General features: G+C 36.4%; 1 protein-coding gene across 10 annotated transcripts in view; it reads right to left on the bottom strand.

Annotated features, from left to right (window-relative positions):
- Window positions 1–26,750, bottom strand: part of SMARCA2 (SWI/SNF related BAF chromatin remodeling complex subunit ATPase 2) — a 116,875-nt gene that overhangs the window by 52,791 nt on the left and 37,334 nt on the right. For 5 of the 10 annotated variants that reach the window (XM_072922456.1, XM_072922460.1, XM_072922459.1 and 2 more), the window contains 17 exons: window positions 24,746–24,872; window positions 23,334–23,507; window positions 22,991–23,164; window positions 20,724–20,898; window positions 15,672–15,721; window positions 14,055–14,185; window positions 13,806–13,866; window positions 12,362–12,462; window positions 11,927–12,074; window positions 10,126–10,289; window positions 8,485–8,551; window positions 7,814–7,924; window positions 6,090–6,332; window positions 5,678–5,791; window positions 3,606–3,713; window positions 1,146–1,232; window positions 192–238 (listed from right to left, as the gene is read on the bottom strand). In XM_072922456.1, coding sequence (XP_072778557.1) covers window positions 192–238; window positions 1,146–1,232; window positions 3,606–3,713; window positions 5,678–5,791; window positions 6,090–6,332; window positions 7,814–7,924; window positions 8,485–8,551; window positions 10,126–10,289; window positions 11,927–12,074; window positions 12,362–12,462; window positions 13,806–13,866; window positions 14,055–14,185; window positions 15,672–15,721; window positions 20,724–20,898; window positions 22,991–23,164; window positions 23,334–23,507; window positions 24,746–24,872 — 2,082 coding nt within the window. Of the gene's footprint in view, window positions 1–191; window positions 239–1,145; window positions 1,233–3,605; window positions 3,714–5,677; window positions 5,792–6,089; window positions 6,333–7,813; window positions 7,925–8,484; window positions 8,552–10,125; window positions 10,290–11,926; window positions 12,075–12,361; window positions 12,463–13,805; window positions 13,867–14,054; window positions 14,186–15,671; window positions 15,726–20,723; window positions 20,899–22,990; window positions 23,165–23,333; window positions 23,508–24,745; window positions 24,873–26,750 lie in introns of all 10 variants that reach the window. The other 5 variants (XM_030258815.4, XM_030258820.4, XM_030258819.4 and 2 more) reach the window with 1 other exon arrangement.

The raw sequence follows: 26,750 nt of genomic DNA, 5'->3' as shown, positions 1-26,750 counted from the left end.
ACAGTAATGAAAAGATCTTACAACACTTCTAGCGTTAGGAACTTCTAGTACTATTAGGTTTTGCTTTATATATGTGCCCTGTACTTCTGCCTCTGTATAAAATGCTTGAGTTTCCCAATATGTATCTTCCAGAAAAACAATTTGATCATTAATTCCAATACAACACTATGGACAGCAGGAAAAACGGTTACCCATTAATGACACCATTTGAGTAGCCCAGATGTTCAGCGAAGGACTCCTGCAAAGATATAAGCAATAAACATATTACAAACTACACAGCAATCAGAAACTATGCACTCTTATAGAAATCAAATTAAATATATGAGTACTGCGGTTTGAGTCCAGTGATGTTCACACTCTTCAAAACCACCTTGTGGCAACAGTGCTCTCCATCCTGTACAATTATTTGAAATTCATGATTTGCAGAGGTGACTTCTGCAGCATACATTTTACCAGATTACAAATACAGTAGAATACTAATTAATTTATAACAATCAGTAGAAGATCCATCTGCAACTTACTCAGTTTAATTACTTTGCATTCAAGGTCATGAAGAGAGAAAACTACTATAATAATAATAATACTGCTACATCACAGTAGGCACTTAATTATATTTTCATAAATTTGGCAATATTCCAGATATTTATGACACCTTCTATCTTTTCACATATATTATATTGATATACTTAGATCCTACTGAGAGATGGCATATAGATAATACATTTTTGCTGAAAAAACAAGATGGATGGAATAGAATAACTGTAGTTGACACTGCAGAAGATTAGCAGTCTGCTAACTACAGAGATTATACACATGACATTTTGTACCAGTGTCTGTACATAATGAATTTGGTATATGTGAGTATCAGGTTGCTTTGGGTTGTCTTAAAATAATAAAAAACTCTTCACATCTTGAAGATACTGCTCCGTAAAATTAACTACTTTTAAAATAGACTTTAGATTATTAATAAAAAAATGGCACTTGTTGACTATAACACGTTTTCCAAAGTCTGTCCTTTCCAGTATAAATTATGTAGATAGAGATGTCCCCTCCTACACACGTAAGCTTTAGCAGCAGTTTTCTCATTACCCCATCCTATTTTATTGAATAAAAATAACTCTCAAAATCAGACCTATCAGTCTTACCTCAATGTGTTGAAACATGTATGGGTGATTGCATATCTTTCTCAATTGCATGATAGTGTTCATAAGAGTTTTTGCTCCGCCTTTTCCCTATGGGTACAAACAATGCAAACCGAATTATTAATTTCTTAGCTTATGAATATACTCTTTTAACATACTTTAATCCTAAACCCATGGGATCACTAAAAAGGAAATAAAAAAAACCCAAAACTCTACAGTAAGAAAAAAACAAACCAGGACAAAGCAAAACAACAAAAATCAAAATACTATTGTCTTGCTCCATAAATTCATCTGTCATAAGGATGCTCTGTAATGAAAACAGAAGACCAGGAAGTAATCGACAAAGTGCACTACATTTCTACCCGCAATAGTCTTGGTGGGAAGCAAAGCATCTACTGTCCTGATTATTTATACTCTTTACTATGAAACCATACAAACTCCATAATCTCTGAACCCTCTAACAGAAGTAATTCTAGCTGGATTCTTTTCAATTCCATAGTAGCTTCTCCAATCTGTTAACTCAATATATGGGTTTCCCACTCCAACCTGAGCAAAACGTCAGGCCAGAGGTACTAAAATGTTAAAGCTCACCAAAGTAATGAGTCATCTTATTATTTAAGGAAGCATATTCTCAAAACATATACTCCAGTTAATCTTGTAGAACCAGGACACTCATCAGACACTCAGGAGGTGTGCCAGACCAAACTGTATGGTTAAAAACTAACTGCAGCTGGTCAGTGTAAGTTTGAGAACATTACATCACATAACATTGACAAAAACTTGTTGCTTTCAAATGCCACTTTGTTTTGTTGCCATTTTATAAAAATGTGATCAGAGTAGCATCAATATTCCAAGCTTACTGTATGATTAATTCAGATGTTTTTTAAAAATCTCAGCCAAAACAATTCACCAATTTTGAGTTGTAAACTAGGGGGAAAATACAGTATTTAATTATAATATATACTAGCAATATTCTAATCTTTTCTGGGAAGTACAAGGAAATCATAACTTTAATCTAGAGCAGAGATAATACATTTGAAGGGGGCGCTCCAAATATTTAAAACTTGGTTTTGTTCTTTCTAAGATCGTCTAAAATTTGTTCCAACAATGCAGTTCATATTTCTTATAAAAAATTCCTAGAGCTTTCTATCTGAGTGAATTGTCTCTAATCTCAGCTGGATTCAGGCCAGAGCTGCAGAAGGACATTATTTTTTTCCTAACAATGGTTGCCTGGTCATTCAAATCAAGCAATTTTAACAACCAACCTCCCCTTTGCTGACAACAGGTAGCAGTGATAATAGAGTTGATTTAACATTTAAAGAAAAAAATTAGTTAAGACAGGGTTGCAAGAAAGGAAAAAAATTAGCTCCTTGGGGAGTGAGTAAGGCAAGGGAAGTGCTCAGAAGACAGCAAAGGCAATTTTAACTAGTTAATCACAAAACTACGTAGAGAAACAGGTAAGACAAAATACACGGAAGAGTCTGAGCAGATGAAAGAAAGAGACCAGAAAAGGAAGTAGAAGACTGTGACACAAAATGAAATTTTTAGGATAAACATAAAGACATCAAATTGAAAAAGTGCATTAAAAATACAACTAAGGAACATGATTCAATGTCTAAAAAGGGTTCAAACGATGAAGATGCATTTCAATATCCAGTGAAAAGAGCCCTTTTTCTGGAGTTTAATTAAGCACCAGTAAAGAAAACTAGGAAGGTAAACTAAGATACTGAATAGAAATATCACCCGTACCAATGTTACCTGAAAAAGGGTAATGGAAAGACTGTATGTGCACTGCATCACCAACATATACACTAGAGGGTACAAACTGAAACTCTTACATTCTAGATATTCTGCAGGGTCTGTTCAAAGTATTTCACATTTATTACAGTATTTCAAATTTGTTATCATGCAAAAAGTTGATGAATGGCAATTTCTTTACTCAGTAGTGATGGGATCAAACCCCACAACAACATAACCAACATTTATTAATACAAAGTCTAAATCTGACTATAGGAATTTGAATCTTACTAATCTCTTAAAAGAGTTTGCCACCAACAGACCTTGTAAGGATGAATGCAAGCATACAGTCCTAGCTAACTGAAACAAGACTTAGCTAACAACTCTGAAAGGCAAGATAAATAACCTTCTGTAGCCATCACTCCCACAATCACAATTATTCTGATATATTATTGAATTAAGCTCAGCCAAGGGAAATGCAGATTTTTCTCAAACATTGCCTGTTTACAGGAAAGCAGTGCAACTACACTGAATACAACTGAATGCAGCTACACTTCTCCCTATGAACAGCTGCAGTCTTGTAACTGAAAGGCATGCCTGAATATTTCCCATGGGAGATACCTGCAGTAAGAGTCTACATTTTAATTTCATAAAACAGAAGTCATGTTGTTAACATGTTCACTCACAATACATTATTTCCTTCAAATTTCAGTCTTTCTTTTGTACCTTCTTGTCTTTTTCAGAACCATCCGTGAGCAGGATTCCCTTGGCTTGCATGTGACGGTACAGGATCTTTTGAAGAGCTGACATATCACACTTGATCACATATTCCACCTGGTATAAAAAAAAAAAACCACCACTATGAACACACAGACATAATAATGTTAGTAGGATCTAACTACATGTTCTTGTCATTCTACAACAAAACAAAACAAAAAAACTACTGATCTTTTACCGGTACCATAGCACCACATAAAATTTCAATGACCAGCAATTCAACTGCAAGCACAGAAATGAGTATTTGTGAGTCACAGTTACAGTGAGACAGCTGGATCTTAAGGATGCAACTGCAGGATTACCAAATACACTTTACTTCTCACTCTGTAACTTTTAAAATCTAAAAAAAAAAATTCATTAATTTTAAAATTAACATGCAACTAAAAACCTATTTTATGTTTAATAACCAACTGAATTTATTGTGTCTATTAAGTATTATAAAAATATCAAGCAAGGCATCATAAAAATACCATCACTGTATATCTAGTAATTAAGAATCCCTCACAGAATCTAACTGGCATAATGTTTATTTAGACTGTCACCATTTTCTCAACATCCACCAAAACACTAGGAATTAATACAGTATTGTATGAGTGCTACATTCAGCCTGATTTGCTCAGTTTTGAACAGAACTATATTTAGTTCGTAACTGCATACTAGATTTAAAAATAGTAACAGAAAGACTTCACACACCAATTTTATGTATTTTTTTCTATTGCCCAATGTCCAGATTATAGTCACTATGTTTTTAGTAAGTTATGTCAAATAAAAACTGTAACATAACAAAACCACGCTAGTGGCTAGAAATCTTTCAAGCTGTGAAAAAAAAATGCAGACAATTCCTAATGCTTAATAAATAAAGACGAAGAAAACTATTATCAGGTTGTCTTCTTAGAAAGACAGGAGTATAAACTCCTTAAAGGAAAGTGACTTTCTTTAATGTTTACCAAGATTTCCAAGAGCAAATGAACCTGATTAGCAGGCTTTTGTCCCCAGGATCAACCCTCATGGTTGGATAAACTCCTTTTGTCAAGACAATGGCAACAAAAAGAAACATGGTTTTCTGAAACTTTCCCTCTCCAATCCCTATTATTTGATTTACCAAATGAAGTGGCTTGATTTCAGTATTATTTTCAAAAGCAAACATCTTTTATTCTCAAATAATTTTTTTCTGAGGATATTGAGAATTTGACATTTGGAGGAACTGAAATTTGCAACAGTAGTGGTATTTAAATGATTACAAAGATGAAAAATAATTTTAAATGCCTTTCTTTGTATTGTCTCTAAGCATCTGTACAGAGTTGTCCATTCATTCAGCCAGTCAGCTCATAACACACCTTACAAATATATCCATTTTGTTTGCTTTTAATCCAGTTTACTTAAAACCAACTTCTCCTTATATCACACCTTCAAATTTGATTTTTTTTTTCTTTAGTTGCTGTTGTTATTTTGGGAAGAAGGATGTAGAATTGCAGAGGAGGACACAATGGGACAAGATGAGTTACCCAAATAAAAGAAATAAAAACAACTACCTTTGAAATCAGAAAATAATTTTATATTCTGAATTAAAATGCTACTAGTTAAAAATAATTGTGCAATTTCAACAAGACAATTCACACAGCTTCTGGAATGATAATACAGGACCAAATTGTGCCTGCTCTATAAAGAGCAGTAGTTCTTCAGAGATTTCAGTGAACTAGCTTCAACTTCCTTCCGTGCAAGGAGGATGGTACAGACAGAATTTTATCCTCAGTGTATGGCTGGCTCATAAACTGAAACCAGACTCTAATGCATAGAAGTTGCATATCTTACACTGGTTGCAACAAACATATTTAGAGGTGGTGAGGAATCCTGAGAATGCAGACACTTCAGGTACTCAGGCTTCCTCAGCTTTCTCTGAAGAGGTATAAACAAAATAACATTAAAGAAGTCCTCTTCTGCAATATAAATCTCAAAAAGGGACATTACTTAATGCTTAGAAAGAATATAAAACCCCTTTCAAGACTCCTCTCATTGCAAACCTTTTCCGGCAGCTGAGACTCAACCTCCTTCTTCAGTCTTCTCAGCAAGAATGGCCGAAGCACTTTATGGAGACGACGGATGATCAGAATAGTTTCTTCCTCATTTAAATCCACCTAAAGAAGTTTATAAAAGTCACTACAAGGCAAGTCAAATATATTAGGTAATGTATTCTCTCACATGGAAAGTTAAGAATGTGCAATAATTATTTGCATCTTACAACTAAACTTACTCTCAGTAAAAAAAATACACTTTAAACATTAAAATTTTGGTATTAGAAAAAAAGGTCTTTTAGTTATGTTAAATCCCTAAGTACCAGCACAAGTTCAAACAGTAATCCTTCTGAGTAAGTGCTTTTCTGTTTTCATCGAAGGGGTTTATTTCTGGTCTTTTAAAAAAACACTGCCACAATACCCTTTCTCCAGTCATGGCAAATGGAGCGTTGAACCACTGTTCAAAGGTGCTGCAACTCTTGAAAATGGTTGGAAGAAGGAAATTGAGAAGAGCCCAAAGTTCAGGCAATTTGTTCTGCAAAGGAGTCCCAGTCAGCAGGATTCGCCGAGGGGCCACATAGTGAGTATTCAAGACCTGAGTCAGCTTGCAGTGATGGTTCTTCATTCGATGGCCCTCATCTACTATCATGTACTTCCACCGAATCTGAAAGAATCAGAAGTTGGCAAAGTTAGAACAGGCCAGACTTTGTCAAGGTCCTCCCAACAAATATAAAACAGAAATACTTAAAGCCTGAGACCTCAATCAGTCTCAACCTTTAGGAAAGCCAAATCAAGCATTATTCAACTATCAGTGTCCTTGCTAGCAACACACAGAGAGACAAACACTAGGTACACTCAATCTGATGGTGAAATCTGACTGGAAGTAAAACAGCAAACAGCAGATTCCTTCCATTTTTGGGCAAGAGATTAGAACGACTGGCTCTTCAAGGCCAGAATATGGCTCACAGTGGAAGAATGAAACCACATAAACTTCAAATAAATCTGTCTGTAACAAGAACCTTGACAGGAGACAAAAGCCAAGGTGAGTATGCTCATAAACAACAGCAACCCTGAACTTTATTTTCTTTCAGCTAATCCTATGTTCTGACTTGAGAAGAAAGCAGTGTAATTAAAAACATCTCAGTTACTGCATTTTCAAGTAAGTTTCTATTTCTTAATATGAAATCTTGAATGCAATCACAGCAGATGTTGAAAGCTGTGGTTCAAGCTCTCTTTTATCACCTGTACTACAACATGGACAATCACACTGACCATATGACTAGGAAGGCCTCTGTTTGTACTTTAACAGGTGCTACCTAATTCCATTTTCCAGGACAGCATAGTGCTGTCCTTCTATCTTTCAGAAAGAGTGGGAAAAAATAAACTAAAAAGAAAATTATGTTGTCTCAAGGTGTCTTCAAGTATTCAGAACAATACTAAGAAAACGCACTGCCTTTGTATTAGATATGACAAACAAGTGATATGCAGTAAACATGCAGTATGTAAAAGAGGAAGATGAAGTGAAAACTAACAACAAAACTACAGGAGGACAAATATTGTTTCTCTGTATAGCAAAAGACTTCTGCTTTGTGTGCACATGAAATAGCCTTACAGTATAGTAGGTTTTTTAGATTCATTTTATTTGACACCGACTTGTAGAGAGACAGTGAGCCCCTAAGAAATGCAAGGTGTAGACTTAGTCTGCATACCAAATTCATGATAGAGGTAATTATTTGGTCATGTGGGGAAAAGTGACCATATAGCTGGAAGGGCCCTAATAGGAGTGAGCTTCAGGAGAGAAACAACAGAAAAAGTTAAAAGTCACTGATGCAGATTAGGCTGGATATTATGCAGAGGTGAGAAAACTCATGTTCTTCCAAAGACAGGCAGGCATACAGTACTGACAGAACTGCACACAGAAATTATTCCCCTTGACACATTTGGGAAAATCCTAATGTTTACAGAAGGACATATGTGACTGAGAAGTTCAATCATAAACTGAGAAACAGAAATGTATATGACAGGGATAACATTCATTGAAGGGACAGAACTGGGAACTTCCCCATAAAACAAAAATGTGTTTTGAGGTACACATCACTTGAAGGTGTCTCAGTCTTGCCGTAGAGAGACAATAGTTAAAATTACCTTAGCAAGGATATGTTTGTCCTTTATTATGTACTCGTAAGTAGTTAAAAGAACATTAAATTTTCCACTTCGAAGCTGAGGAACAAGTGAGCGGCGCATTGCAGGTGTACCCTGAAAGAGAGAGACGTGAATTGTAATTCTTTACTTTGATCAAGAAAAACAATTGTTTTTATGAATTAGCAGATAATAAGCAACCAGATGAACCTGCAATCCTACCATACTGTAAATAATACATTGACATAATTCCAGACCTTCTCTGAGTGCTTCCCCTAAACTTCTGCTAGACTGTAAAGCTGCGGATGGGGCTCACAGAAATATAAAGCCATTCGTCTGGTCTCCCTACAAATTGCTTGGCTATATCACTACTACAGGAGCCACACAAGAAAGTATTTAGCCAGGAATAAAATGCTAGGTAGTTACCATTTATAACTCTCAGCAGAAACCTTGCAAATGTGATAATTTTTTGTTCTGCATTTTGTACAATGATTTACAATTGCTTTACTTCTACAGTCTTTCACAGTTTCTTACAGTCCTAGTATGGCCAACTCACACTGCTTAGTACATGACAAAACCTGATGAGCAGATAATTTAAAAGCTTGCAGTGACAGAGGAGAAACTGTCTCTAGTTCTCATGCCTTCAATTCTACAGTTATATAAAAAGCAAATCAAACCTTGTAAGATATCTTCACCACAGAAGGAGCCCATTTGTCAAATTCATATGTCCAATTGGATAAAGTCCTATAGAGATTACAGAGAAAAAGTAAGACGTTTCATCATCTGCAGATCAAACTTTTTAAGTGTTTCCAAGTGGTTGCCAGCTTTTCAACAGGTTTTATGTAATCAGCCCACATAAATAACAACAATTTTAAAAGTGCACTTCATATACTGCGATAAAACACAAGCATCTTAGAAGGAAGTAACAAGAAAAAAATCTGTGAAATACTCATTCAGCTTATATATTCAGGGCCCTTTTTGAAACCAGTAAAAGTAGTGTCTTACACACACCTTTATAGTTTGGAACAGAGTAACAATAAGAACAGTGTTTCTGGACAAAAAATAGATTTGCAAATCCTCTATACTAGCTTTATCATCCAAAAATAGATACTACAGCTTTTCAAATACAGCCCAATGAAATTGATAATAGACTTTATCTGTGCAGAACTACTCGTGTGCCACCAACCACAACTATGAGGATCCATTCTAACAGTGTTTCTGCTGTTTGATCCAAACAAAAAAGTTGCTATAGTGAAGTAAATTGCTATCATGAGACACAGCAAAAATAAAACCCTGAGATTTTTCAGCTGCTTGCATTTTTTTCCCCTTCTTAGTGGACCAATGATGGCAACAATGTAGAAAAGGCAGAAAAGGCAGCTTTTAAAATCTATAAAAGAAAGAACTTTCAGCTCCTCTCACTTTTTGAAAAAAAAACAGTGTAATACTTAACATAGATCTTATTTTTTACTGTGCCCATATGAAAATTGACAATAGTGTAACACTCCCACTATTTTTGTTTTATAGCTCTTCTCCCAGATGTTTCTTTTCAAACTTCGCTTATAATTTGTATTTATAAAATTGGGCACACCTGTGGCATTTATATTAGTTTATCAGTTACTACTGCAGCACAACCAGAAGACAGGACACCTCAAAAGAAATCAAGAGATGACCACAAATAAAATTTATCCTAATTCTAGAATAAATTTGCATGTTCAATTGGTGGACAAATTAGCTAATAAAATTGCCAGGGAACCTCTCAATATCAATCAAGTCAATTACACATAAAAATAAAGTAACAACTCCTCAACATCCTGTAAGATTTCTACAATGACTGACATTTTTAATTCAAATTACTAAAATCCACACCTGACCTTTGGAGAAAGGAAAGTGCATTAAAAGGAATTTATAAAATAAGAAGCATTTTGGAAAGCTAAGGAAAATCAAAAGGGGGGCAGCACAATAAACAATCATAATCTGCACACCTTACAAAAGTGTGTATATCAATCAAGGCTAAACATATCCAGGACTATCTACACAGTACTTAAAAGATCAACATCATTAAAGTATGCTTGCATGGTATCAGAGATTTTTATTATCAGAGTTAAAAGCTGAAAGGTGAAATACATACATGTAATCAGAAAGAAAAAATATCCCCCTCTTTTGGCTTAAGAGTGAATTACAGTAAATCAATACAGTTTGCCAAAATTAATAGACTCAAGTGTTTTACCAGCTTTCTGGTTTTGTCAGCGTGTTGCATTCCAAATAAAACAATCTGCAATCCTTAGGACAGTAATGCCAGAATGAGACCCGTTACTTACGACAAGGGAACAATGATGAGATAGGGGCCATTGAGTCTTTTGTGCTCCATCAGGTAAGTGATGAGAGCAATAGTTTGTATTGTCTTTCCTAGTCCCATTTCATCTGCTAAGATTCCATTCAGATTGTTATTATAGAGAGAAACCATCCACTCCAGTCCCTGGAGCTGAAATGAAGAGTAAGAGTTTCAGTTATTTAAAACCCAAAAAATAATTAATAATAAATTAGCAGTATGGAACTTAGGTTCTGATGTCCTGTCTTCTTACAAGTTGGACTCCTTTATTAATATTATATGCATGGAGACCCCTGTCTTTACATGGAAATACCATTCCTGTTTAAAACACTCTGTAAGATGAAGTCATATTTCATGTAGAAAGGTTTTACTACTGCACACAAAGCAACAGAAGCACTCGTAGTAAGGCTGATAAACACCACAGCAGCTATTTGTTCCTCAATTTCAACACTCTCAAATGCAAAATCTTTCTGTATTCCATTACATTTGCCTGTTAAATGTCAGTTAAAATCTTTCAAAACCTATCTCATCAAAACCACACAAAACACAAAGCCTCACACATGCCAACTGTGTCACTGGTATGCTAAAGCTCTTGTAGCACATGTCCACTTAGTATTTGTCATTCAAAACTCCACATCAGAGCAGGCCATCTTTGTCCAAATATGCCTTGTGTATAAAATTCCAGAGCTAGAAGGAAGCCTGAGTTCCGTAGCTTGGCAATGTCTACATAACAGAATTTCACACTCCAAGGAATTCTGCTAGAAAGTACTATTTCCTTGTCAGACGGATTTCCACATGTGTGTATCACATTACTGATGGATGTGTGAAATTTCTCCTTCTCATATCTAGAGTTTTGGTCTGTCTCCATGCAGGTCTCCTGCATGGAGAGAGCAGGAAGTCAGGTGGCCTGAGAAAGTTCAGAGGGAAAACTCTAAAAAACACTCTGGAGGTAACTGTCTGTTCTTCCTGCAAGACAGTAGCCAAAATAATGTTGCAAATTTACTGGCCTTACATACATGTGAACTGATTCATATTTAGTATTAAGCTATCAAGAGCTGACTGGCATCTGTAGTGTCACTATATGTTCCACCTACGAAGTTGCTTCAGAATTGAGGAAAGCTCTTTTGTTTACATAATTATTCTTAATGTGGAAATATATACATACACACACAAACAATCTTCTGGCTAGAGATAAGATGCAGGTTGTTGGAGTTCACTAGAAAGTTGTGTGATAGCAGAAGTGTAGAAAATATACATCAAGGACATTTTCAATCACACATGAATCTAGCTTATATCAAAATACCAAAGGTCTTAGTTACTAAATCCAGTGAAAGTCTGTGAAAAACATGTGACACCAACCTCCATAGCAAAATATTTTTCTTATTTTCAAATTGTATCTATCATTACCCCAGAATATTAGGACCTTAATTAAAAAATAGTCTAAACTTTTAACTATTGGAAGGAGGAAAATACTGTTAATCCCCCACAACTAAAACAGTAAGAAATGAAATTACAAGTCAATGAGAAGGATATCAAAATCAAAATATTATTTACCTGCAATGAAAAAAAGTTAGAGGTAGCTGTAAAAAGTTTGTATTATTCGAGGAGGATGTATGTAACATTATCTGTGACAGGTATCATTGCTTTATCCATACTTCCAAATTCTAACCTACTAGAGCCTTTGTATTTTTTCAGTTTGTAAATTTTTAGTTTGTCATTTGAAATATCACACTGAAATGTTTGGCATAATTCCAAGTTTTAGGTATTTTATTGTTTTAATGATTTCTCACCTGATAATGTTTTAATGTGCCGTTAATAAGCAGGGAAGACTGCTTTTCCACCCTTTCAGTGATAGCATGAGCAACAGTGTAGTAGGACTGAGACCCTCTGGCACTATATTGCATGCTATATTCATCATCTACATCTTGTTTGGCTGTCCTGGAAAGCAGAAAAAGAACTCGAATGAATTCCTACAAACAAGTATTTTTTGACCATGGCTTACATGTCTAAAGAAACAGCTCAAGTCCTCAGTTTTGAGTGAGGTGAGTATACCAAAGAGTGCAGAATTATAAAGAGTATACAATTAAATTATCATTTTCCTTCTCCTGCAGATATTTATACCAGAGAAGTAAAACAAATCACTGTAATGTAGAGAAAGCTACTCTTGTGAAACACCACTGTTAGAAATCACAGCTCCTAAAAAACAATACTTAAGGAAAACTCACTCAATGATTTGCTTTGCATCCTTCTCAGAAACTTCCTCACTGTTAGGATCCAGGAGTATCTTCTCATCTGTTTCTAATTTGCTTGATTCTTCTTCCTCATCCTACAGAACAGCGAAAAAGAACAGAAGTGCTGGGAAGTGTAACGTGTTCCTCGGTCATAGTTTCAAATGGCATTCACATACTGATAGCTTTCATTGGTCAGTGTTTTATGACAGACATCTGAATCATAAGGTTCAATTCACACCTATTCTGCAATAAAATTGCACTGCAGCATAACAAAATTATTTTTGACATACATTATCCAGCAGGAAGTCATAATACTTTGAAATAAAAATTATTTCCCTTGTAATGATCTTCCTTTCCAAAGCCTTTCTGTGACTATCATATTCATGGAGAGTATTCCAATACTATGTGTACTTTTATGTTGTATTCTAGACAAATTAATAAGGCTTAAAATACTACCACGTACTACTTGGTTAGGAGATTTAGGCCTCTAGTTTCTTAATTTTTTAACCAGTTATTTTTACTCTTTGTGAAATAACTTGTCTTTTAGCTACAGTTGCAGCAGATAGCAAACAATTTAAAATCTCAGTGAGATTCTAAAATCTGATAGGTATCAGGCCCTTCTCTCCACCCTTAATACTAACAGACATGTAGAAATACATTACCAGAAATTAGTCCTATAAAGACACACCATAACATACAGTGGTTGTTTGGTCTAGTAGTGTAAAGACTGCTAAACTTAGGGGATCTGAGTACTCTATCTAGCTCTGCTCCCAGGCTGATGACGGAACATGGTCCTTCCCTATTCCTCACTTCTGTTCTTTAGAAAGTACTGATCTGAAAATGCTATGCAATTATCACTATTCCTTATTCATTGTAATACAATGACCCTGCAAGGCTGGGATCTTTGTGTGGGTTAATTATAAGATTCTTTCTAGAATTTTTGTAATTACAGTATTTATATCACCATCCAAATACTGAAAAATCTGAATATAAATCCCTGGCATAATCCCTAACATTTTAATAAACATAACATATAAGTAGTAATGATATTTTAATGCCTATAAAATCTTCAGTGCATAAACCTTGAAGATGTTAATTTCATTCAGCACAAAGCCACAGTGGCAGCATTTTCTGAGATGTATTTTAAGACAGGAACCTGCTTAATTCTCTGGTTCATTACCATTCATAATCAGAGTAAAATATTTACTCTTCCTAACCACAATTACCAGTTAGGCCTTTACAGAGTAGATAAAGAACAAACACTAGAAATCAAGAATTACAGTATCAATCCATTTTCCTGTTCATAAGAGTCTTAAAGCACCTGCACATCTGCTATCACATCCCCTCTCTTCATTATGAAGAAGGGGAAAATGAAATATGAAATAAGTACTTGTTTTTATACTGTACTGTCACAGTATTTCTTTTTAAAGAAACATACCTCCTCCTCATATTCAGAGCCACTTTCATCTTCACTGTCTGATCTGGGAGCAACTTCATAGCTGTACAAAAATGACAGAAAGCTTGTGAATTACAGGTAAAAGGGGGGAGCTAATAGGTTCAATATATCTCCTACTCAACTTTCATACAATATATTAAAACAAGAATAGATTGGTAAACAAGAAAGTGTAACATGAAAAACATCAATGCAAACAGAAAAAACAGTCTATTTCATATACTAACTACTTACCCAGGGTTCATTTCCAGCCAAGCATCCAGCTGACTTGCTTTGGGTGCTTCTGGTCCAAGAAGAACTTTGCCTGTTTCAGTGTGAGTAACTTTGACTGGAAGGTCACTCATCTGACTGCTCTCATCTATGGGCTAAAAGTTACAGTGACATTTTACACTACAAAACAACTGAACTCCATATTTCATTTATATAATAAAAAGAACTAATAGCACCATCGAAATTCCAGTACTGAACAACCAGTGAAGTTTCGTTACTAGATGCCACACTTTCCCACTAAGTAAACACCGAGTCACAGTATTTCTGTGTGTAACATATTCTATGTGACACCCACAAATATTTACCAGTATCCCAAGTAAATTAACAAGAACAACATGGAAAAGAACATGCTATTGGTTTTTGCAAATCAAGACACAAGGTATGTAATCTTATAATCCTTTAATCCTGTTTATACCAAGAGACATCTGTAACAAAAAAACATACAGTGACCTTACGGCCTTTTTTTTTTTTTTGAGAAACAAGAACCAGCAATTCAGTTAACTTTCTAAGGCCTGTTTTAAAGACTCACTGTCCTAACTTCTTCAACTAAGCTGATGAAGCACTTGTAAGAACAAATCTCTTACTTATTCGTGTTGTAGCAAAACTAGAATAGTATAATCACTCTTTATATTATTATTTTGCTGTTTCATCACATATTTTTTTACTTCAAAAATTTTTTGTCTTCTAATACTGTTTCTACCCAAGAATATTTTCCAAATAGATACATATGAGCAAGAAAAACTAATTCTGAACAGTTCTAAACACTGACTGACAGAGTACAAAACACAGCCAATTTCAATTAATACTGAAGTTACAGGAATGTTATGTGAATTTTCCTTGTGTAAATACAAATATATTAAAGTACTTTGTTATAACTCTAACTATACTAGCATAACTATCACTTTCAAGTATAAAAAGAGAGCACAAGTAAAACAAATACAATTCTAAAGTGTTTATATAAAAATGAAGTGGAATAGAAAAATTGCACTAACAGAAGAGCTCTGAATGAGGCAGCATATGCTCTGCTGCCGAATGAACAATATTATCTGAAAAATGACACAGAAAAATTACTAATTTCCATTTGCTTCTGAGGAGGAAAGAATTTTCAGATGTATTAATCCATCGTAACACTGTACTTAGTCTGTGACTGAAAGGTAATTACATGCAATGTCAACAATGTATTTTTTATAAATATGAGAAGATGGACTACATCGTGTTTATGAGCACAAACTAGAAAGTTAAATTGTCTGTATATAGACTGCAAAAAAATATTTCTTGTAAGCACATTATAAAACTGAGAGGCAGACTTCTTCACACGCAGTGATAGATTCAATATAGTTTTCGTTTTAGTCTTTGATTTTAGTTATACTGAAAGGATAGCATAAACGTTAACCTATATAATTATTATTTCTGTTTATACACAAGTCCTACAAGTCCTAGAACAGTTGTCATCATAACTCTTTTCGAAGTTATAGCCATGACACACAATCCAGAATAATCACTGCAAAGTTTTTTTTTTCTAAAAAACCAAAAACTAACAAGAAGAAAAAAACCCAACCCAACACCTTGTAAAATTCATACCTCTCCATCGGGACCAAGACCAGATGCCATTCCTTCTGCATTTTCTTCAGCTTTCTACAACAAATGAAGAAGTGATATATACTATGGTCAGATTAAAAGCACAGAAAATATATTTTATCTGATATAAACATTTTTGGATGATGAATATGTTTCACTTATTTCTGAACAGCCTGGGATTCAAGTTATTGAAGGTGTGGACGGATATTGACAGAGATAGGCCCAGAGCAATAAACATACAAAAAACATCTAGTAATATAAGAAGGGTACCTACTCAGTCAATTATATAAATTTGCATCTAAGAAGTGGCTGGCCCAGTCAATTTCCAGCTCAGACCTAAAGCTCAGTAGCGTATAGGCTATTCTAATGCAAAAAAATTAGTAAATTTTTCTCACATTATTTCCTCTGAACTACTTTAATCTACATTTTAAAGGCGTCAGCAGGCATCACAGATTGTACATTCATGCAAGGTACTTTCATCTTGGGTCTATATTCTGGGTTTTTTGGTCTGACAACTACCTAGAAGGAGTATTTTTTGAGTTTTTTTGTACTATATTCCCTTCATGTTTAGACCTTACTCAAATTAGAAACAAAAGGAACCCTGGAGTTCTTCACTGGAGAAAGCTAGATTTTTTTTCCTCTCCAAGCACCAACCTGAGAAATGACCAGTATCTTCTTCAAGGCTTATCCTCATTTACCTTACTTAAAAATGTCAGCACACCATAAGGAAATAAAGAAAGACATATAGTTTGCTTCTGCATTCAAACTTTCCTAAAGAAGAAAGGACATTTTATGGCTTCTCCTTATGTCACACTGCTGAGTTTGTAGTATTACAGCAAAATATCTTGGATACTAATATTAAGAGAATAGACTAACAACAAAAAGGGATTTCTTAAATTGTGGTTTAGCGATAAAAAACTTCCAAGTATTATTAAAGCATGTGATCAATACAGACTATCATATTATTCTTCTTTTGTTTAAGAAATATACTTGAGGAACAGCTGTACTTCTCAATATTGATATGATCCTTAATATCTGCTTCAGATATTTTAATTTATCACTAAATTTATCACTAAATTCTATTATCTAAAGCATGTATTTGAAATTAAAGTGTAACAGCTGATGCTCAGTAGGAACAAAAATAATACAAAAGATTTCAGGCTGCCTATGCCAGCACTTCTGGGCAGGAGGTATGATTACGGCAAAGGAAAGAAATATACCAGAAATGAAGATTTGAAATAAACACAAGAGCAGGATAAGTTATGAAAACACGCATCTACTCTTAGGCTGAACACTCCACATTGACTGAGGATACCTTTTCCCTGGATGAACTAGGGCTGGGATCCATTCTTTTACACTAGAGAATGCTGTCTAATACATAAAGATTGTTATAGCTTAACTATGGGCAATGGAAAAGAACCTTACAACTCAAATTACAGACAAACAGTAAGCATCAGTGCTGTTCACTGTGCAAAAATCATAACCTGCTGTGAGAACATTTATAACCTGTTCACTGTGCAAAAATCATAACCTGCTGTTAAAAATTTTGGAAATCAGAAGAACATATCACAAAGAAGATAAATGTAAATAATGACAGACATCTTGCACTTATATTTTGGACCATGCAAACAGATCTCCAATATTGACAACTTAACCCTTGAATTGAGAAAATTTCAGTATTAAGAAGTAAGAAGGCACATTTTTTTAAAATTCCCTGAATAATGACAGGAAAAACTATTAACAATAAAGTGAAAAGCCGCACAACAACTTGAACTAGCCTAGAAGATGAAAATCTCATATGGAATATTTTTTCTTATGCATGATTACAGTAGGAAGCTAGAGAGTGGAAACACAAACAGAGGAATATGAAAGAAACAAACAGGGAAAATCCATCATGAAGATTTGTCGTGGTTTGACACGGGAAGAGAAATTTTTTTGGAAGGAAGAGGTCAATCCAGTCAGGGGTCAGGTTTGGATACTGACACTTGGGGTGACCAATTGAAGGTGGACACGCCTCTGAGAACACAGAGGGGTTAAAAGCGGAATTCCCAGGAGGACTCGTCCTTCTTTGGTTCCGGTCATCGCATGGTACGGACCTCCCCTGCCCAGCCCGGGCTGGGTGGGGGAGGGGAGCCATGCGGCCTGCAGAGGTAGGCCGGGAGTGAAGGATCGGAACCGAGCTGGGCCAGTTCCTGCGGATGGAAGGGTGGAGAACATCTGGGATGTCTTTGTTCCTCCTCCCCTAAGCTAGAGGAAAAAGAGATAGAGAGCCAGCAGACACCTGAGAGTTTGCCGGCGGAGGAGAAGGAGAAGGGGGGGGGGGGGAAGATGCCCAGCGTGGGAGATGGGAGACAGAGTCCTGGGCTGAGATTGCAGCTGTCCGGGGAGTCTGGGAATTTTAACCCTTTCCTGGGAAATGAAGGCTTTGTGAAATATTACTCCTCCTCAGTTTGAAGGAAAGAGAGACAGCCTGGGACCTCAGATGTTCAGAGAAGAAGGTTGGGGGGAGATGATGGAGTGGCTTTTGGCTGGACTCTGCTTGTTTACCATAGACTGAACCACTCTTTCTTTCAAGAGGGACTGCATTTTAGGGGGATGCACTGGTGAGCCAAGAAACTCCTTCAGCAACTACCAGTTCTGGAATGGACAGAGAGAGCTGAGGAGGGTGTGAGGATGCCCTCCATCTTCAGAGAAGAAGAGAAGGCGATCTCTGTCCTTGGATCCTCGGCCCCAGGGGAAAATGGGGGGGACTCTAGTCCCGAATTGTGATACTGGACTGTTGTTCCTGGTGGTCCTTGGCAAAGCATCCTTAAAGGGGCCCTATAAGCAGTCTCTGTCCATGCACGGTGGTGAGAGCACTGTGACATGGAGAGGAGAGCGTCACACTGGCCGGTGTGGCTGGGTAGTGCCACATGTGCCATGGAAACACAAGAGGTGGCAGCTGTGTTTCCTGGGGGTCTATGGTGCAAGGGGGACTCCTCTCTCCCCGATGGACTCAGTATTGATTATGTGGAAGGGTGAAGACTTGATTAAGGATCTAAATGGGTCTCACTGTGGTTTGTTGGAGTTGGGTGGTGGGAGGAGGAATGTTTTGGAAGGTTTTCATTTTGAAGTTTATGTGGTTTTTTTCTTTTTTTTTTTTCCCTTTATATTATTAGTAGTAGTGTAATAAAGTCTTTCCTTTGTTACTAAGTTTGGTCTGCTTTGCTCTGTTCTCGATCGCATTTCACAGCATTTGATTGCTAGGTTGCATTTTCATGGGGCACAGGCATTGTGCCAGCGTCAAACCATGACAAGATTACAAAAACTGTATCCCAGAGAAAGAATGGACTAATCTCAAATTTTATTCTACTAAGAATATAAGGTTCACTTGGATATTCTATAATCAGTCTGGCAAAGATGATTTCTTCATCATCTGCTTCCTCACTGCCATTTCTAGGAGAAAATCCTAAGAACTGTCTTTTCTCATTTTTCTGTAAGTGCAAAACATTAAGTACAGGTATTAGCAGATTAAACTTTATTATGGATAACAAAACATAAAAGCCTAAGAACTGAAAGTGTATGACTTGGAAAAAAGACACAGTGCCCACTAATTGCAATGTACTCCACAGTCATGGAATAACAAATTCATAGAATTGTAGATTAAAATAAAGGGCAATTTTTGTATGAACTCCTCCTTCCTTCACAGATGAGGAAAAGATTTCTGGAAAGAACTTAATTACAAACAAAAAGATGCAGGTGATCAAGACAGAGCAAACATTTATTTTTTTCTTTCTTTTACTAATTTTCCCTTAGGTTTTAGGGTGGGGTATATAGAAACACTGAATATTTACAGGACTTATCACCTTTCAACTTCAGGAACAGAAAATTATGTCTTTACTGACATAGACAGAAAACAATGCTGTTTCTCACATATACTTAGGCTAAACTGACATATAAAGAGAAACATAACACATATGTGGACAATTAAAGGAATATATATTTATGGCATTACAGCAATTCAGTTACTCCACTTGCTGTCTCAATAATGGTTATCTCTCCTGCGCATTATACACATTAAATCTGGCATGTTCTCACCAGTAATACAGGCCAAGAGCCCCATCCAGATTACATCTTCATTCTGTAGACACGTTTTTGTTTCTATGTTAAGAACATACTCTCAGGAACAGAGTTATTTTAGCAGGGAAAAACTTGTACTATTTTTCATGTCATTAATGTCCAAGATCAGTGTTTTTTATATGCTGGATGTTTTTACCATATTTCCAGTACTGTTAGTAAACCCTGTAAACACATGCTTTTATTTGCAGAATTAGTAGCAAACCAGGCATGAAAATGGATTATAAAAATCCTCTTACATATTCTGCAAGAGATGAAAGGTACTATGAGGTAAAAAAGAACAAGTAATTTCTTAATCACTATGGAGGAATTTTTCTGAAATTTGCACAGTTCAATTTCAACAACTTTCTCTTGCAGGGTAAAGTATTTCATATGAATAAAAGTAAAGAAAAGTCTTGGAAAGTTTCAATTAAAGGTTAAAAATGTACAAATAACAACATTACTGGCAAAATACCCATTTACTATAATAAACCTAGACAAGTTTCTTAGCCATTTTCAATGGTCCTAACAAAACGGACTTCACCAAGTATATAATGTGGAGGTCTAAAATAGGTGCACTGGATGAAACAGCTACACAAAGCAGACTTGCCATCTTCTTCCCTGAATGTATTTTTGATACACTGCATTCCTTTTGGGTACATTATCCTAACTTACATATCTGTCTCAATTTTACCTGTACAAAGTTTATGAGCAGGTTAGTGTTACAAAGAGATCAGCAGCTAAGAATTTTATAATCCTGCCTCATATCATCTTCTTCTGAGCACACATATATATTTTAATAGAGAGAGAGAGAGATGAGTTCCCTCAGCATTAAGAATTTGGTGGTACAGATTATTTTAGACACTCTGATACATGTATGACAATTGGGCATCACCACATTTATCAACATTTAAATTGGATTTGAAGAAGAAATGGCTTAAAAATATCAGCTGTAACTACTTGCCTTCTTTCTTCTCCTTCGCTTCTTCTTCTCTTTGGCTGCTTGTGCCTGTTTATGCTCCCATACCAGGTTAGTCAAGTTAGCCACATACTCATCTGTCTGCTGCAACAGGTAGGCCAGGCGTCTGTCTTTCTTTTGATCAATCAGCTTACGGTAGCCTTCTTCATCTTCGGCCTAGTGACACAAAAAAGATGTCAATCAGGACAGAAATTATATTGAATGCACACCATCCAACTCCTATGCCAATAATAAAGTGTCATCTTAGGTCATTATGATCTGCACAGAAGGGAAGCTACATGGGTAAAGAGCTCGTTGGATGATCAGGCCCAGAGAATCATTTATTTTTATCAGTATGTCACAGCATTGTAGGGGGTGGCACAGACTTTAAAGACCATCTAGGTAGAATTCCCTTGCCGTGGGTAGGGATACCTTCTACTAGACTACACTACTCAAAACAACATCCAACCTGACCTTTAACACTTCTAGGCATGGGGCATCCACAACTTTCCAGAGCAATCCGTTCTAGTGTCTCAGCACTCTCATGGTGAAGTATTTCTTCCTAATACCTACTCTAACCATACTTTCATAGAACCACAGAATCGTTACTAAGATTGGAAGATCCCAAAGATATCAAGTCCAACCATTAACTTGACACCATCAGGTCCCCCAGTAAACCATGTCATCAAGCACCATATCCACATGCTTTCTGAACTTTCCCAGGCAGCCTGTTTCAATGCTTGACAACCCTTTCAGAGAAGTATTTCCTATGATGCAAAATCCAATCTAAACCTTCTGCACAACTTGGGACCATTTCTGCTTGTCCTATTGCTTTTTACCTGGGAATATAAACCAATCCCCACCCTGATACAATCCCCTTTCAGATGGCTGTACAGAGCAACGAGGGCCCCCCTGAGCCTCCTTTTCTCCAGGCTAAACAACTGCAGGTCCCTCAGCTGCTCCTCACAGGGCTTGTGCTCTAGACCCTTCCTAAGCTCCACTGCCCTTCTGCAGACATGCTTCAGCACCTCAAAATATCCTTCTCCAAGTGGGGTCATAAAACTCAGCAGAGGATTTGAGATGTGGCCTCACCAGTGCTGAGTACAGGGGGCAATCCCTGCCCTGCTCCTGCTGGCCACATTATTGCTGGTACAGACCAGGATGCCACTGGCTTTCTTGGCCGCCTGGACACCACTGGCTCATGTTCAGCTGCTGTCAACCAACACTCCCACATCCTTTTCTGCTTTGCAGCTTTCCAGACACTCTGCCCCAGCCTATAGCAGGGTTGTTGTGACTCAAGGGCAAGGCACTTTGCCATATCACAGGCCTTGGCTTTTGATGCAGTCCATGGCTTTCTGGTCTGCAAGTGCAATTGCTGGGCCCTGCTAACCTTGTCAACTCCCAATACACCTAAAATCCCACTGTAAGGTGTCAGAGGTCATACTTTATCTGAAGACTGTATGAACAGCCATACCACAGGGGTCCCTGCATCATGTTGTGTTTAACACAACTATCAGTGACACAGAGGAAAGGATGGAAGGCACTTCAGTCAAGTTTGCGGAGGACATGAAACCACAGGTTATCTACCAGTAGGCTCCAGGGCTGGGCTGCACTTCAAATGGACCCTTCGACTAGGTCCACAGCATTCTGAAGAGACATGATTATACATTAACCCATTTTACTCTGTTCTTAGAATGATACAACTGATATTGTGAGGGTATAGGGAAGGAAAAACCATGAAACTGACTGCAATTCATTGTCAAAATACACATGTTACGACTATCAGTTAGATACTTTCATATGTGGAATCAACTGTATGTAAAAATTATGGAGTAATGCCATGAACAAGTTAACCATCTGGAATCTTCCAAACTATAAACCTAGAAATAAACCGAAGTCCATTATTTGTAAAACGGACCAACAGCCCTGAAATTATACAAAAGTGTTAATATACGAACTTAATAAGATTAAGTTGCTGTTATTCAGAAGTGGCCGTGCTAAGTTTTCACGCTAGTGAAAAAAAACAACATATTCCTATACAAAAACCTTTAAAAATAAGGAGCTGTAGGTTAAATTCAATAGTATCACACTACCATTAACAGAAACATACATAACAAAATGTAGTAGTTTTGGATTTATACTTTTGTCCTCACTGAGTACTTCACAAAGAAAACACATGGGAGTGGCTAAGATAACATACAAGCATTTTTAAAAGGATACAATACATAACTTTAACTAAAATAACCATCTCCCTTCCTCTACTTCTTACCATTAGTCTCCTCATTCTTTCTTTCTCAATTCTCTCAGTTTCTTTTTTCTGCTCACGTTCAGTGTTGGCATGCCAAGTTGCCACAGCTTTAGAAAGTTTCTGAATTTTCCCAGCGACTGACCGGTGGTACTCTTTAAAATCTTTAGCATGCTGCAATATGCTATTCAGGTATTCCTAGAAAGAGAATCAAGTCAGTGCAGGTACTCTGACCTAGCAAGGATTTGAAATCAGGAACTTAGAATCAGAAAAACTCCAAAGGTGAATAAAATATATAAAAGAGAACGTCTGTACAGCAAAGCAAGGTGTGTTTCTGTCATGGCACAAACAAAATAAGTTAAAATACCTGGTGCTTCTGCCTACGCTTCCTCTCCTGCTCTATCTTCTGCTGTTTTTCAAGCTTTTCTGTCATACGAGCCTCTCTCAAAGTCTGGCGCTTGCTTCGTTTGTAGGCTTTGGAGTTCAGTGCCGTCTCCAGTGTTGTGTCACGACGCATGCAGGCTACTACCTCTTGTCTTAACTACCAGTGGAGGGAGGGGGGAAAAGACAAACACTCAAAAAAATATAATAGCTCTTAATAAAACAACTTTAAACACTGTTCTGACAGAGTAGAAAAGTAAACATTTCAAAATATATCCCAGTCTACTCTTCCCTTTTCATTATAGTTCTTAAAATAATACAGCATTGATAAGTTGCAACAGTTACAACTGTTACCCCAAACAAAACTTTAACCTTCAGAATGGTCAAAAGCATTAATTACTTTTTATCATTATTATGATATCATTATTTTATCATTATAAATTTCTTCCCTCTTTACAAGGTGCTGGTAACAACCGTCCTGCTGCAATAAAACGGGCCAGCAAAGATGTTACACTATCAAAATAAAATGCAAATGAACCACATGCATAAGACATTTTCTAGTGCTGGACCTGAACATAACTGACAATTTGTTTCACTGCCAGCTGTACAGAAGACAGGTGGGAGAGGTAAACATTAAGAGCCTGGAACAGCATTGCCACAGACCCAGCAGTAGAGCAGGGAGAGCCTGTGTTTTTCATCTGACCTCTGACAAAACTTCATTACAAAAGAGTGCCAAGGGTACAAAGGAAGGAAGACTTGGACACCATGGCACAACTCCTGCCAAGGCTTTTGTCAGGAAGTATTTTGCTTGACCTGCCAAATCTCATCTTTGTTCCTCCAAACTAGCTGTAAAAGCCAATGGCAAGAGGCCCATAACAGTCTGGCAGTGTGATTCCTTTTCTGAAACTAATTTGCTGATACAGGCAATCAACATTTGACTTATATTTTATGTATGATCCTGTAACGTTTCATTTTTAAAGTCTGTCGCATAGTGGAAATACCACACAAAACATCAACTTTTATAAAAACAAGGGGACTTCTAGAAACAATAAGTATTCCAGAACAAGGTATTTGTTGAGAAAGTCTGTGCTGAAATCAGCTTGCAGTCTCGCCAGAACTTACACTGTACCAATGTCATGTTCATTTCAAAAGACACAGTTCTATGGTCACATTCTACAACGGAAGATAAAGCAAGGAGCAAAAGTAACACCTGCACATTTTTATTACCAAAACAAAATAAAATCTGACATTCCCATTACTTGCTTGTCGGTTATGTCAGCTCTCATGCAGGATCTGCTTACACTTTGCACTAAAGCAAAATCTCTTTCCAGTTTACTCTTTGCTGCATGAACATGTTTACCTGTGACTGCTATGAGAATTTTCCTCAAATGGCATTACCTGGCGTTGGAAATTCAGTAACCTAAGTGCCTTCAATTCCACTGTAGCTTTGGTCCGCAGATCAGGGGGCAGAGAACCAGGCAAATTCTCCAGTTCCTGGATTCTGTGAGCAATTCGAGCCTGAAGTCTACAAAACAAGAAAACTGGGTAAGACACCACAAGAAATCTGTAAGGCATTATGGAAGTTATATAGTAAAACCAGTCAGTTTAACTCAGGCATTTACTTGTCTTTTTCTGGTTTTTTCTGAACTAACGCTTTTGCAGAGATGACACTGGGTATCTTTTTCCACTTTGAAAATAAATTGTCAAGTGATCAAAATGTCCCTTGCCTTTTCTTTTCAACTAGAACTAGATATGTGAAAATAAACTTGGGAATTCTATTTTACACATACTATTCAGGATTCTGCTTTCAAGCTTCTTTGATGGGTATTGTTTTTAAGCAGTGTAGTCAATGATGACACAGACCATACTTGCCTTACTATGTGAAATTCTACTTCATTATTTTATTGACAAAGTAAGTTTGTTTATAAAGTATTCACAGCTGCTACTGCAAATCGAATTCTACTTCACTCTTCCTTTAGAAGCTCATTTTCTATTCATTTGCAAATTCAAGAGAGAGAGGGGACTAATAGACAGAACTTGATTTTTTCAGATTTTTGTATTACCAGAATAATTCTAAAGTTTCTGGAACAACAAACAGGATGTAATGCTGCATCACGGCAGAATACTATATTGGTGTCTTTAAGAGAGTAAAAACTTGAAGCTGAAGTAGGTAAGTAATTTTGGTTGTACAGGTTGAAAAGCAAATCAAGAGAGTTATTTCTTTACTATAAAAAGTTCAATTAAAAGCTGAAAATATTTGTCTCAGTTCCAGAAAATTTCATTATTCCTGCAGAGAAAGTCTTTGTTCAAAAAATGACACTGCCTTATTTTGCTATTTCCAGTTCATATATCACATAAAAAAAAGCTCGCATTTTGCACAACTGGGCACTCCATTTAGTAAGAAGATATTTTAGTTCACCTAAAGATGTAAAATCTTCAGAATTTTGTGGTTTCTTGGAGATGTAGTAGCTACTACGCATTCCAACAAAAAAGCAGTCAAGCTGCTCTAAATCATATACTCTACCCTGTCGTTTACCCACACATGGATGCAATCCTGCATCTCAATTATTATTTTTAATTCTTCTTCCCTTCCCAAATAGCTGCAGTGTGTCTCCTGAAACTATCACCTACAAAACATTTTTAGCTAAACCCCAGTTTTCCAGACTTTAATGCAACCTTAAGGGAGCAGTCACAACCTTTCCAAACATTTCTTTTGAGCTGTGAACTTACTAAAGCAACTGAGTATTGAACATATTTTCAATTTTTTTTTTTACATTCTTGCTAGCATCAAATGCTCCTTCTTTTACTATACGTGCGGAGTTAATCTAGGTTCTCGCTGACATACCTTATGGTTTTAGATAACTAACTGTAAGAGTCACTTCCAAACAAACATGGAGCAAAATGCTGACTTCTTAGTTCTGTCAGAATTGTTTTCCTTCTTTCACTTCAGGTATAAAACATATAAAAGTGCTTGCTGTCATAAAAGTTTACACAAGTTCAAGTAACTGCCAAAGGTGGGCTGGTCTCTGCATTTCTATCATCAAATTTGAAACAAAAATCCTAATATACATGTTTCTTGAGATATGTCTAAACATAATCAAAGCTGACAGAATGTGCTTATTATGTACCAATATCACATTATGCAGTCCACTCCCATATAATAGCCATTTCACTGCTAACAATTCTTTTTTAACTTAAGCTTATAAAAAAGCAGATCAGAAATTAATGTATATGAAATTTTACCATTAAATTATACAGCAGATTAGTATATCCAGGATAACTTTTCCTTCAACTATTTTCCTTCATATGCTGAAATGCAGTAAGCTACAAACAGTGACTGCTCAAGGCTTTGGTGGGTGATTGCCCTTCCTTTAACAACCCAGTCAGAGGGAAAGAATAGAAC

This window comes from Taeniopygia guttata, chromosome Z, assembly GCF_048771995.1.
Source record: "Taeniopygia guttata chromosome Z, bTaeGut7.mat, whole genome shotgun sequence".
Classification (NCBI taxonomy): domain Eukaryota; kingdom Metazoa; phylum Chordata; class Aves; order Passeriformes; family Estrildidae; genus Taeniopygia; species Taeniopygia guttata.
Note: the sequence above shows the minus strand (reverse complement) of the source record. Positions and strands in the feature narration are given on the sequence as shown.